The 13236-nt window shown below is 41.2% G+C and overlaps 1 protein-coding gene across 4 annotated transcripts in view; it reads left to right on the top strand.

Annotated features, from left to right (window-relative positions):
* The window catches only part of CNOT2 (CCR4-NOT transcription complex subunit 2), a 76708-nt gene that overhangs the window by 26539 nt on the left and 36933 nt on the right, over positions 1 to 13236 (top strand). For all 4 annotated transcript variants that reach the window (XM_018576383.1, XM_018576384.1, XM_018576382.1 and 1 more), the window contains 5 exons: positions 2905 to 3027; positions 3220 to 3292; positions 9918 to 10065; positions 10428 to 10610; positions 12354 to 12433. In XM_018576383.1, coding sequence (XP_018431885.1) covers positions 2917 to 3027; positions 3220 to 3292; positions 9918 to 10065; positions 10428 to 10610; positions 12354 to 12433 — 595 coding nt within the window. In that variant the 5' untranslated portion in view covers positions 2905 to 2916. The remainder of the gene's footprint in view (positions 1 to 2904; positions 3028 to 3219; positions 3293 to 9917; positions 10066 to 10427; positions 10611 to 12353; positions 12434 to 13236) is intronic.

Here is a 13236-nt window from a genome sequence, read left to right as displayed (position 1 = left end):
ACCCCGCCCCCTCTTCAGTTCAACTGCCGGTGGTAGAAAGCCGGCAACAAGTCTCCCATCCAGCGGCCGGGAGCAATAGCCAGCCTGCTGTTAGCTATTTTAAATTGGAGTAGCCAATAGCAGGCTGGCTATTGCTCCCGGCCGCTGCCTCAGCAGGCAGTTGTCATTCCCCAGCTACAGCTATTGAAGTGGAAAGGTGACACTAGGGGTCTAATAGAACCCTAATGTCACCTTAAAGATAGCCTGTCATCTCCAATGTGCTATCACATAGGGGGCTTGTGAGCCCCCCCATGTGATTTGCAATGAAGTAAAAAAAACAAAGCATAACTACGTGTTGTGTCGAGCATCTGTAAAAATAGATGAAGAAAATAAAACTTTGTTAGAGAAAAAAAAACCTGTCTGCTAACTTTTTTTTTTTTTTAGCTTGCGCCTAGATTCAAAGCAAATTTGTCAAGCCCTGACCTAGATGGTCAGAAAATAGTGGTGAGGAAGATGTGCTATTTTCTTTCTCCTATGCTTGCACTTTTTTGGGGGGGAACTCATCAGATCTTTTATTGTCCCTTTAGGGACACAGGAATTCTAAAATAGACCGGTTATATGCTGTTGCTTACAGGAGGTTTCAACATTACAAGCTAGCCCCCATTAAATCCTCCTGTAACTGTAAACCGCGCCTCAGTTTTTTTTTTTTGCTAGTGTCCTAGAAGGTTGAACACTTTTTTCAGCTCTGCTGTAAGGGCTAGTTCACACCAAGTGCAGAGCAGGTGCAGACCGAATCAAAACTGCGCCCAATGTGTTCCTATGGTATTTTTAGCTCCAGTTCACATCGCAGCGTGCAGGTCCAGAGCAGGTTAAACTGCAGCAGGCCCTATTTTACCTGCTCTGGATCTGCAAACGCATGCAAATGCCTGGAACGCACGGAAAGCCCATGTTAAACTAAGAAAAATGTTTTTTTTTTTAAAGTCAAAAACGCATCTAAAAAACTAGCGTGCGTGTGCAGAAACTTAACCGGATCTGCCCTGCATTTGGTGTGAACAAGGCCTAAGGGCTTGTTCACACCAAGAGCAGAGCAGGTGCAGACCGGATCAAAACTGCGTCCAATGTATTCCAATGGTATTTTTTGCTCCAGTTCACATCGCAGCGTGCAGGTCCAGAGCAGGTTAAACTGCAGCAGGCCCTATTTTACCTGCTCTGGATCTGCTCTGGAACGCATCAAAAACGCATGCCAATGCCTGGAACACACTGAAAGCCCATTTTAAACTTCTAAAAAAAAAAAAACGCGTCTAAAAGACTAGTGTGCGTGTGCAGAAACCTGACCGGAACTGATCTGCATTTGGTGTGAACAAGGCCTTAGGCCTGCAGGAAGCTTTGAGAATTTTCACTGTGACAGGGCGAGTGACCTAGTCGGTTAATGTTGAGGCTCTCACTCTTAACTGCCTTCTGGGTCTCTCCATCCTGCAGTGTCCATTCTGAGAATAAAGATTTGTGCGCTTGTACCAGTATGGTTGTCTTTCCACTCCTGTCTGTTTTTAAATGGGGGTATGTCTTGCACCCCCCCCCCATTATTTTGTGTTCTTATTCATGCAGCATAACTAAAAAAAAAAAAGGTAAAAAAATATTTTTTCAATGTTTCTTTTGGAGCAGGGATTTGGGTAGACTTTAACCCTTTGTTAGGACAGACCTTGTCTAAAACCACTGTTTACTACTGATGAGCTGTGCTAGACAGCATTAACACGACGCTTGGAGGCAGGAGCAGGCTGCACCCCAGTACATGTATTTTGCAATAAAACATTTTTTTTTTAGGATATAGCTAATACTATAAATCACTGCGATCACAGGTGGCCAGAGATGATGTTTTGAAGGGTATGTAAACCCTAAAGCTGGCCATACACCTTACAATTTATCTGCAGATTTTCTGTGGTCAGATGGAAAGGTGCAACAGATTCCTCCATCTACACTACACTGTGTGGCTGGAGGAATCTCCACCTGGGCCAATCTTTACACTTTTTCCATCTGACCACAGAAAGTCTGCAGATAATTGTAAGGTGTATGGGCACACTGAACTTTCTGTTTGGTGAACTTTAGCTTTAATTGCATTATTCTTCTAAATTGATGAATTGTAGAGTGTTTTTTTTAAAGCATAGGCTATGCAAAATGTTGTAATTGTGTATTTGGTATCTCTTTACTTGGCAAAGTCTCATTCTTAATATTTTACAAAAAGAAAAGGAATTATTTTGTGTTTGCTCTAAAATTTATTTGAATGTATTTTTACTAAAAATATAGGTTTGATAAACGGTTGCGCACCTACTATGCAACATATAAATTTGCAACTAACTTTTAGGCTCCATTCACACATCTAGTTAAACTTTAGGTGCAATTAGGGATTCCCGTGTCAGAAAAATGCGATTTCCTGCAGCAGGAATACAAAATCTGCCATTTACAAGTGTCAGCTGCTATACATTAAAGTTAATAATCAGGTGACAACTGCTGCATTCGAACGCTGGCACACCGCATGTAATCATATGTGATGTGATTACATGCGGTTTGGAATCCATCACTATCCCTGGACACATCGATAGTGCGTTCTGCTGCTTTCAAATGCAGCTGCTGCCCCCCCTATCATTAACTTGAACAGGTGACAGCTACTGCTTTGTAAATGGCAGATTTGGTATTCCTGCTGCAGGAAATTGTAAGTTCCTAATATGGGAATTTTAAAAAAGCACCTAAATTATAGGTGTGAATGGAGCCTAATTCTGCAGATTCTCTGCTTTCATACGCATTTAAACATGTGTAAGTAAAACATTTGGCCAGGGAGTGAAAGGGTCAAATTAGTTTTTTGTGTTTTTTTTTTTTTTTAATGTAAACACAATCTATTGTGGAGGATTAATATTGCAATGTTTTTTTCAGGTGACATACAGCATGTTTGGTGCTTCAAGAAAGAAGTTTGTAGAAGGAGTCGAAAGTGACTACCATGACGAGAATATGTATTATAGCCAGTCATCAATGTTTCCGCATCGATCGGAAAAAGATGTACGTTTTGCCCTTTTTTCTCTGGATTTTCAGTACTTTATTAAAGAAACTGTATATGAAGCTATTTCTTTTGTAGTACTTCATTTTTGTTATGTATATTACATATATGATTATTTTAGAAAAAACCTGAGTGATTTGTGTATTTTTTTTCCTCTCTCTTTCTGTTTTTCCCCCTCCTACTTTTGCTTTTAGATGCTGGCGTCTCCATCACCATCCGCGTCGGGTCAGCTGTCCCAATTTGGGGCTAGTTTATACGGGCAACAAAGTAAGTCATTGTTTTTACTTGACTTCATATTCTTTTTTTTTTTTTTAGTTTTTCTCGTTCATTGACTGGATCATTTCTTCTTGGTTATTATCATGTATACCCTACAGTACACCTGCCAGTGCCATTTTCCTTGACCTATGCCAGGACAGAAACGCAGGCATCTAACGGTGCCTACAAATTGCTTCAGATGTCTTCCCATCAGCATGCTGTAAGGCTCAAAGCTCAGTTTGCATTGTATGCAAATACCAACACTTTAGAGGTGTGTGGCCTACCCCTACCTGTAAATTCCCATGGGCAGAGCAGCAGCTTAGTGGTTAGCACTTCTGCCTTGGAGCATTGGGGTCACTAGTTTGTATCCCAGTCAGGATGCGTTCTGTAAGGGGTTTTCATGTTCTCCCTGTGCATGGGTTTTCTCCAGGTACACACTCCAGAGACATGCTGGAAGGTTAATTGGCTCCTGTCTAAATTGAGTGTGCAATAGGGATGTTAGATTGTAAGTTACCTGAGAACAGGGACCGATGGGATTGTGCAGTATGTAAACCACTGCGTAAAATTGTTCGCTATATAAATCCCAGTAATAAATAATCAACTAAATTGTCCTGTAAGGTCACTGATGCAAAGCTGCAAGAGAGGGTAGGCCCAGCCTTTACACTGCTAGGACACATGAACATTAGAGGGGTCCTCGAATGTAGGGCTTCCAGGAAAACATCTGAAGGTATGTGGAGGCACCACTAAATGTCCATGTTTTATACCTGGGGCTAATCAAACACTTGTAGATTCCGTGCTTGTTGTATATTTTCTGTCTTTGGGTCAGTGTTTGCATCTCTGTGACATATGTATGAAATGGCATTTCTACCCTTTGTTAGGAAGAATGCCAGTTCTTAGTCGTGGACTACAGTGTAGTTGTCGGGTGTACCAAGACATGAGGGAAGAAAAGATCCAGGGCAGAAATGTTGATGAAAGACTGAAATATGTGGGAAATTGCCTGATTCAGGGCTGCAGTTGGGGAGAAATTATTATGCAGCCTCTACATTGACTTGAAGCATTTTGTGATACTTCTTTAGCCCTAGTGTGTTGGAATGCACCCTCCACAATGAATTTCCAGTAGAAGATTTGACCTTTTAAAACGTAAGGGCCTATGCCTTTTTCCTGTTGACTTCTTTTTTTTTTTGGGTTTTTTTCTTTCCTTCTCTCTCTTATTATAATTGCATTTATATAATACATGTTACCACTAGACATTAAAGTGCATTTCCGCTGTTGCAGTCAAATGTGAGAAAACCCATTGATATGTTTTGGTTTTTTTTTGCTCTTATTCACACAAAAAATAATTTTTAAAACATATTTATTACATTTTAGATGTTTTGTTGCAGCAGGCAACATGGCTGAATCAATGTTTTTCTGAGCACCTTGACAGTGATCTGTATGTAGGTAAGGGGACCTTAGCTTGCAAACTCCTTGAGGGCAGGGACTAATGTGAATGTGCACTGTGTAAAACGCTGCGTAAAATTGTCAGTATTATATAAATGCCTGTAATAAAATGAAAAACTCGAGTCAATCTACTGAAACTATTGCTAAGGACTTCCTGACTGCAAAATCTCAAGGCCACTACTTCATTCTCTCTCTTCTGTCTTTGGCCTTTCACACTCCAGTGCTGACTACACTGTACACATCTACACCATTTCCTATTAAGGTCATAAACTATTTAGGATTCCCTCTTACCTTTTCTGGATGGACGTTCAATGACTTTCATTCTAGATGTCAAGCTGTACGCAAGGCTCTCTTTTGAATCCCTTTTCTTTGCCATTTAACCCTTTCACTGCAGAGGCCATTTTTGTGATTTTTTTTTTTTTTTTGCACATGTTATAATCCACATTTTAGGCCTGAAAATTACTTGAAACCCCCAAACATTATATATTTTCTGAAAGCAAAGACACTGTAGAATAAAATGCAAATTTTAGCGTTGCATGATATTAGTGCAACTCTTTATCAAACCTAAAAATGCACTTAGGTTAATTCTACTGCCCCAAAACACAATATAATACCCATTTTTTTTTAGAATATAAAAGATGAGGTTATGATGAGTAAATATCCAAAATTCAGTACCCCAAATTGTCCATAGGCGACCCTTTAAAAGCCCCCTACCGGTCATCCATTTAGAGATACCCCTTAAAATTATTGCTCTCACTCTGGTGCAATAACCAACTTGTGTAGTGCGATCGTCATTTCGGTACGTAGGCGCACCCGATGCATTTTTTTACGTTCATTTTTTTTTTTTTACTTTAATTGCTATCACATAGGGAGCTTACAAGCCCCCTATGTGATAGCATATTTAGCAGTGACAGGCACTCTTTAAGGTGACACTAGGAGTCCAAAAGACCCCTGGTAATACCTTTCCACTCCAGATCAGCGTTTGGAGTGCAGATCGCAATAGCTTATTGCGGGGCTTCAGCAGCTGAGCAATGACCGCTATGGGACCAGAAGGGAGGCAATCAGGGTTGCCCCCGGTCCCATAGAGCAGGGAGGAAAAAGGCTCCTTCCTACCGACACCCAACATGTCGGGCCCCGCAGGAGGGGCAGCGGAGCCCAGGAAACAAGGTGGGCACTGTACCAGCCTCGGGAAGCGATCTGGAGGCAGGTGAGCCGCCGGAATCTCTTCCATTGTAAAGCAGACAGCCGGCTTTACAAATTTAAACAGAGCCCCGGCCGCTTATGACATACGTACAAACTCGTGGTCTTAACTAGGTGAACTGTTAATTTGGTTTTCACTATAAATTCCATGTATGTAGAAAACTCAAATCCGTTTCTTTTGCTTCCAGTCTCATTTCCCCAATGTATCATGTTTTTTTTATATTTTGCTGTTTTTATGTTGTTTCTCTTCCCTAAATGGATCAAACCAAACTTATACAATTCATTTTAAATCTTGCTATACTACCCTACCTTAAAAGAGATCTAGTTCCCATAGTTCTCTTTAGGGTCACGGGCGGACATATACTAACGCCTTCCATGATCAAAATCTAAGTATTTAGCGAGCTATTGCCCACTATATGCTGAGAACACCACAGCCGGGGCGGATCCCGACAATACTCTTGTGATCCACCCAGCTGGCTGATTGACAGTGGGCTCTGCTTATCTAGAGGCGGAGCCTGCTATGCCTGCCCCTCCTCCGTCTGTCCCTCCAGTCAGCACTGGAGTATCAGAGAGGGGAGAGGTGAATGACAGTCACCGCTCTCTGCAGGGAGATGATCGGGAACTGAGCAGATCGGCTGTATGTTTTCACTCACTTACCGATCAATAGAGCCGACGTTTAACAGTTTCAATGTCACACGACGGCTCTATTTATGGGGATGAGTGTAATTTACTCAACACCCTGAGACTCCAGCTCATTAAAGTTTCTTGTCGGGGGGTAACAATTCTGTTCTCTCATTTTAACCTTGCATCATTCACCAACCAGCTCCTGTCATCTACAGTGGCTTGCAAAAGTGTTCGCCCCCCTTTTCCCTATATTGCTGTATTACCACCTGGAATTAAAGTGGATTTTTGGGGGGGGTTTGTATCATTTGATTTACACAACATGCCTACCACTTTCAAGATGGAAAATATTTTTTATTGTGGTACAAACCAGAAATGAGACAAAAAAAAATGAAAACTTGAATGTGCATAATTATCCACACCCCCCCAAAGTCAATACTTTGTAGAGCCACCTTTTTGCACCAATTACAGCTGCAAGTTTCTTGGGGTACATCTCTATAAGCTTGGCACATCTACCCACTGGGATTTGCCCATTCTTAAAAACTACTCCAGCTCCTTCCAAGTTGAATGGGTTTCGCTGGTGTACAGCCAACTTTGTCATACCTCAGATTCTCAATGGGTCTGGGCTTTGACTATTTTATTTATTGGTTTTTATATAGCGCTGACAATTTACGCAGCACTTTACACCTCGAGGGCATCAGTCCCTGCCCTCAAGGAGCTTACAATCTAAGGTCCCTATCTCACATGCATATGAGGGCTAATTTCGACATGCGCCAGTTAACCTACCAGCATGTCTTTGGAGTGTGGGGGGAAACGCACACAGCCACAGGTAGAACATGCAAACTCCTTGAATGTTGCTTTAGCAGTATGCTTAGGGTCATTGACCTGCTGCAAGGCGAACCTCCATCCCGGTCTCAAATCTCTGGCAGACTGAAACAGGTTCCCTCAAGAACCTGGTTCCCTCAAATTGAACTGTTGTAAACCGAGGCCCTCCTGTATTTAGCACCATCTATCATTCCTGCAATTCTGACCAGTTTGTCGGTCCCTGCCGATGAAAAACATCCCCACAGCATGTTACTTCCACCACTATGCTTCACTGTGGGGATAGTGTTCTCACGGTGATGAGAGGTCTTGGGTTTGCGCCGGACATAGTGTATTCCTTGAAAGCCAAAAAGCTCAATTTTAGTCTCATCTGACCAGAGTACCTTCTTCCACATATTTGAGGTGTCCCCCAACATGCCTTTTGGTGAACAGCAAACCTGTTTGCTTTTTTTTTTTTCACCTGTAAGCAATGGCTTTTTTCTAGCCGGCCACTCTTCCTTGAAGGCCAGCTGTGTGGAGCGTGTGGCTTAAAGTGGTCCTATGGACAGATACTCCTTTCTCTACTGTGGCGCTTTGAAGCTCCCTGAGGGTTACCTTTGGTCTCTCTGTTGCCTCTCTGATTAATGCCCTCCTTGCCTGCTCTGAGTTTTGGTGGGCGGCCCTTGGCAGGTTTGTTGTAGTGTCATATTCTTTCCACTTTTAATAATGGATTTAATGGTGCTCTGTGGGATGTTCAAAGTTTTTCATATTATTTATATATATATATATATATATATTGGACTTTTTTGTCTATGTCCATTACATGTAATCCAAATAAAAATCAATTTTAATTCCAGGTGGTAATGCAACAAAATAGGAAAAATGCCAAGGGGGTGAATACTTTTGCAAGCCACTGTACATCTTAAAAGAATATGCCACAGCCTTTCCTTCCTCCTGTGCGATACAACTTAAATACTAGTGAAGGCCCTCATCTTTTTTCTACTCGACTCTTGTAAGACTCTCCTTGGCTATGTTACTTGACTTATCCTCCTTTTTCTTTTTGCTCCTGCAGTGCTATTTCTTTCGGCTACTATCTCCACTAGCTGCAACAGTTAAAACAGTTCAAACTTCTAATTCTAACATCTGGCTACTTCATATCTTTCATTTGATAATTTCAGAAGCCATCCCAAACACAACCTTCTATTTTCTACTTGCCTAGACTTCCTTTTCAGGACTTCTCATGAGTTTCACCCCTTCCCTGGAATTCCTTCCCATGTGTAGTTCAATACTATTGAAGACACTTTGCCCACCAGGCCTTTTAGAGACACAAAGTGACAAGTGTCTGTTAAAGTGTACCCTACAAACCATTCTCTTCTTTATTATAAGTACGTTACTCATGTGGTTTTTTGACTTCTCATCTGACAGGACACCAACTATGATCTTGTATACAGCTTACTTACCTTCCTTTTACATTTTGGTTAATACCCTTTATATCTTCTAGATTGTAAGCTGGTACGGGTAGGACCCTCTCATGTTATGTTATTTTGTGCTGAACAATTATTACTATTCGTTAAAGCTCCTCATGTATTGAATTAGCTGTACTATTCCCTTCCCCTGGAAACTGTCTATTCATTTGTTCCGTCCCAAGTAAGATAATTAAGATAATTAAAAATAAAGATTCTAGAGACTCGTACATGGTGGGGTATATCTGGTTAATGTCTGTGATTCTTTTGGTTACCACCGAGGATTATGCTCACGCATATATATTTGACAGCAAAACTGTTGGACATCTCAATCACTGTGTCAAGTGTTTGTTGCAACAACTAATCGATAATGAGAATCGTCGTCAGCGTGGACATAGACTGCTGCCGAAACCAAAAATGACACTTCCCACCTTTTTTTTGTTGTTGTTTTTTTGTTTTTTTTATTGTAAGCACATTGCTCTTAAATAGCTTCAGGGAATGACAGCTGCCAGTGGCAAGATTACACAGACGGCAGCTGAATGTAAACAAAGCAGATAGTGGGCTGGTGCCATAGCCAGCCTGTTATTGGCCATTTCAAATTGCAATAGCTAATAGGCTGGCTATTGCACCCACCCACTGCTTGCTATGCCCTCCTCCCAGCATGGAGGAGAGAGCTAGGGGGTCCAACCAACTAATTGATCGTGAGAATACTTGACAACTATTCTCTTAATCGATTAGTTGGTTGCTGCCCTAGTCCAACTATCGATTTATGAAAATAATCACTAGTTGCAGCCCTAAAATTGTTTCAGTATTGATCGATGGCGCCGTACGTCACCTGACCACTTTGGAAACGCTCAAAACTTTCCAACCCATCACATCTACGTTTAGGCCAGAATGTTACAAAGATTATTTAATCAAACAGTTGTAACGGTATGTGTATGGCTAGCATTGGAGATCTGTGTTAAGACCTTCATTTGGCATTTGTTTTGTTAAAACCTCAGGATCTTTTTTTTGTCTCTGGATATCTAACTGTAATACTGCAGAAAGCATGTGACAGTTGTGTTTTGTGTGCAGTTCTTTTTCATTTGAATTGTGTTCCTATGTTTTTTCAGGTGCACTAGGCCTTCCAATGAGGGGGATGAGCAACAATACTCCTCAGCTAAATCGCAGCTTATCACAAGGCACTCAGTTACCAAACCATGTAACGCCAACAACAGGGGTACCAACAATGTCACTTCATACGCCACCATCTCCGAGCAGGTACTGGACTTAAAATATTGTTTTTGTCTTATGATTAGAGCTTGTTATTATTTTTTATCCCATTTCTCCACTTGTAGATTTAAAATATCCACTGATGAAGTGGGTAATGCATTAGAGAACCATGTAATCTGTGCTGAAGTTAAGCCCAAATAAACCAGGTTTATTTTAGTTGTGATTTTAGCCCATGTAAAACAGTCCCGTGTGTATATATGAGAGCTACTGTTTTCTGATTACCATTAACTTCTAATTATAGTATTTAGCTGGTGAGTTCTTTTATATATACATAGTTAGAAATAGATACTTTCTTTATGCCTGCATGTCACAACAGGGCATGTGATAATGTAGGAACTGTTGTCTTTCAGGGGCATTTTGCCGATGAATCCCAGGAATATGATGAACCACTCCCAGGTTGGACAGGGCATTGGAATGCCAAGCAGGACAAATAATATGAGCAGTTCAGGGTTAGGCAGTCCAAACAGAAGCTCCCCCAGCATAATATGTATGCCAAAGCAACCACCATCCCGACAACCTTTTACTGTGAACAGGTGAGCATTTATAAACCTTGGAGAATAGATGCATTCTTAAAGTCTGATTTTTTTTTTTTTTCTGTAGGTGCATGTTTTACAGAGAAGCACACTATAAAAATACTCTAGTAATTGTATTGGGAAATTGAGGCTTACAGTAAGTTTACTGTTTAAGAGCCTAAGATTTTCTGAAGAATAGCCCCTTTTTAACCATTTCCCATCTAAAGATGGTAATTCTGCAGCAGGGCACTATCTCCTTCAGAACGCTGCTACCGGTAATGTCCCTGGCTTTATTATCTAGTTACAAACCGTTAATCAATCGGAACCTCTAAAATGGAAAAGAAGATGCTCTCTATCCTACTAGCGTTTCCTGTCTGGCAACACCGTTGGGTTTTTTTCTCTCTAAAGCTGGACATACACCTATAGATTATCTGCAGAGTTGCTATGGTAAGATGGAAAAAGTGCAAAAGATTCCTCCATCTACGCTACACTGCGTGTATGGAGGAATCCCCCACTGGGCCAAGCTTCAGTAACTTACTAGTCGGCCCCGCTGGCTCTCAAAAGTACCGGAACAATCTGATTGGATACAGGCATTGTTCAGGTATTTTGAGAGCCAGCGGGGCCGACTAGTAAGTTACTGAAGCTTGGCCCAGTGGGGGATTCCTCCATACACGCAGTGTAGCGTAGATGGAGGAATCCACTTTTTCCATCTGACCATAGAAAATCTGCAGATAATCTAGAAGTGTATGGCCAGCTTAACACAATGGCAAATAGCAATAGAAACCTGGCAGGGGTTTTAACCCTTCCTCACTTTGTCCCAAAAAAAAATGCCTGGACATACACCTTAACAAGAAATGCACAGTGCTGTGTTTTTCTAGGATTGCTGTTGGTGTCTTGGTTTAAGGGCAAACAGACACCGATATTAGGGCTCCATCTGCATAGCAAAGCAGAGTCAGAGCTCTGTTTGATTGAAAATGTTTAGCTGAATTGCTTTACCCATTGAAAGTCATACTTTGTGAATATGCTAAAGCATTTTCCACTTTCGGCAGTGTGGTGGATATAATCTACTTTCACTGTGAGGTGCTAATCAGCTGTTTGAACAGAGATGAGTCTACAACCACATGGGGCTGCTCAGCTTTGCTGCATACAGTTGTTCACTCACTGTTGCCTACCAGTTTTTTTGTCAGTTACACAAACCCTTTGACAATATTAAAATATTGTTAAATGGGCACAGCACTATTGATCATTTTACCATTATTGCCGTACTTTGGAAACTAAACAATTACTTGGATGATCAAGTTTTTATGTTTTTTTGTTTGCTTTGCTATTGTTTGAAGCGGAACTCTGGGTTAAGCAAACTGTGCCTGAGTAAAAGAAGCATGTGCATTCTTACTTAAATCTTTGTGTGCTTTTGTGTATGTTTTTCTAGATCTGTGCAATAATCCAGCATGAAACAACTGTCTCCTTGTGCAGGGTGACTGGTCTTGCATCTGCCCCCTCATGTAGTTCTCTGCAGGTACCCTGTAATGGGAGGACCTACTTGGTCCCACCGCAGCTCTGCTTACTGCACATTGCTAGCACGTTAATTATGGCACAGATATGTTTACAAGGTAATATACTGGTTGTAAAGACGTGGTGCAAGCACAGTGGATTTTGTATCCTTTGTGGCTTTTGAGGAATATATTAGAGTTTTTGTGCCTGAAGTTCAGCTTTAAAGATGTTTTTATGCCTTGAACACTGACCCTTCTTTCTCTGATCACACAGTATGTCTGGGTTCGGTATGAACAGAAATCAGGCGTTCGGTCTGAACAATTCTTTATCGAGTAACATTTTTAATGGGACAGGTAAGAGTCTTGTGTGTTTAGCTGAAATCTGCACTTGTTCTGTTTTAGAGTTTCCTTCTTATCCAAATTAAATACCAGTTACCCACAGTGATGATTAAAATAATATAATTTAAAACAGCAAATGTTCTCATTCGTAGGTTAAGCCAGAAATAGTTTCTGATGAGATGAAATGCATCTCCCATCTTGGGTAGCAACTGATTTAATCATAGGCATAATTTGTCTACGTTTGTAATTGAAAATCTGAGAAGCTAAATAAAATCAATCAATCTCTAGTGAATTGCACGATAATTGCATTATTGGTTATTAAAGGGTTTAACAATTTATATGTCCAGACAAGCCTGCTATTGAAGTGTTTCCAAGATTTAGAGTTCATCTTGCTGTAGAGAAAACATTAATTTTTGGATACAGCTAGAGAGAGCATGCCAGCTCAGCTTTTAAAGAGATAGTAAACATGTTGGGGGTAAGCTTTCACCTAAATCTGAACGAATGGCATAGTCCAACCTCTTACTGTGCTGTCCTCCAGCAATGACGGCTCCAGGATGCTGTCACTGTTGCATCCCCCTATATCGCAGCTTACTGGTCTTGTGGAGCTCCTCAGCCATTTGACCATACCATATTCATGCAGGAGTTATTGCCCAAGAATAGAACCAGGCTTTACACTGCACAGCACAGAAAACAAAAAGTCACGATGGGAATGGGGTGGTGTGCGCTGAAAAAAAGTACAACGTGCTGTATTTTTTTCAGCACAGCGTGATGCGGCATGGAACAACCACCTCGCACCCAATTGTCACACTTCAGCTTTG

The sequence above is a fragment of the Nanorana parkeri genome, unplaced genomic scaffold (assembly GCF_000935625.1).
Source record: "Nanorana parkeri isolate BGI_ZX_2015 unplaced genomic scaffold, ASM93562v1 scaffold65, whole genome shotgun sequence".
In the NCBI taxonomy this organism is placed as follows: Eukaryota; Metazoa; Chordata; class Amphibia; order Anura; family Dicroglossidae; genus Nanorana; species Nanorana parkeri.
Note: the sequence above shows the minus strand (reverse complement) of the source record. Positions and strands in the feature narration are given on the sequence as shown.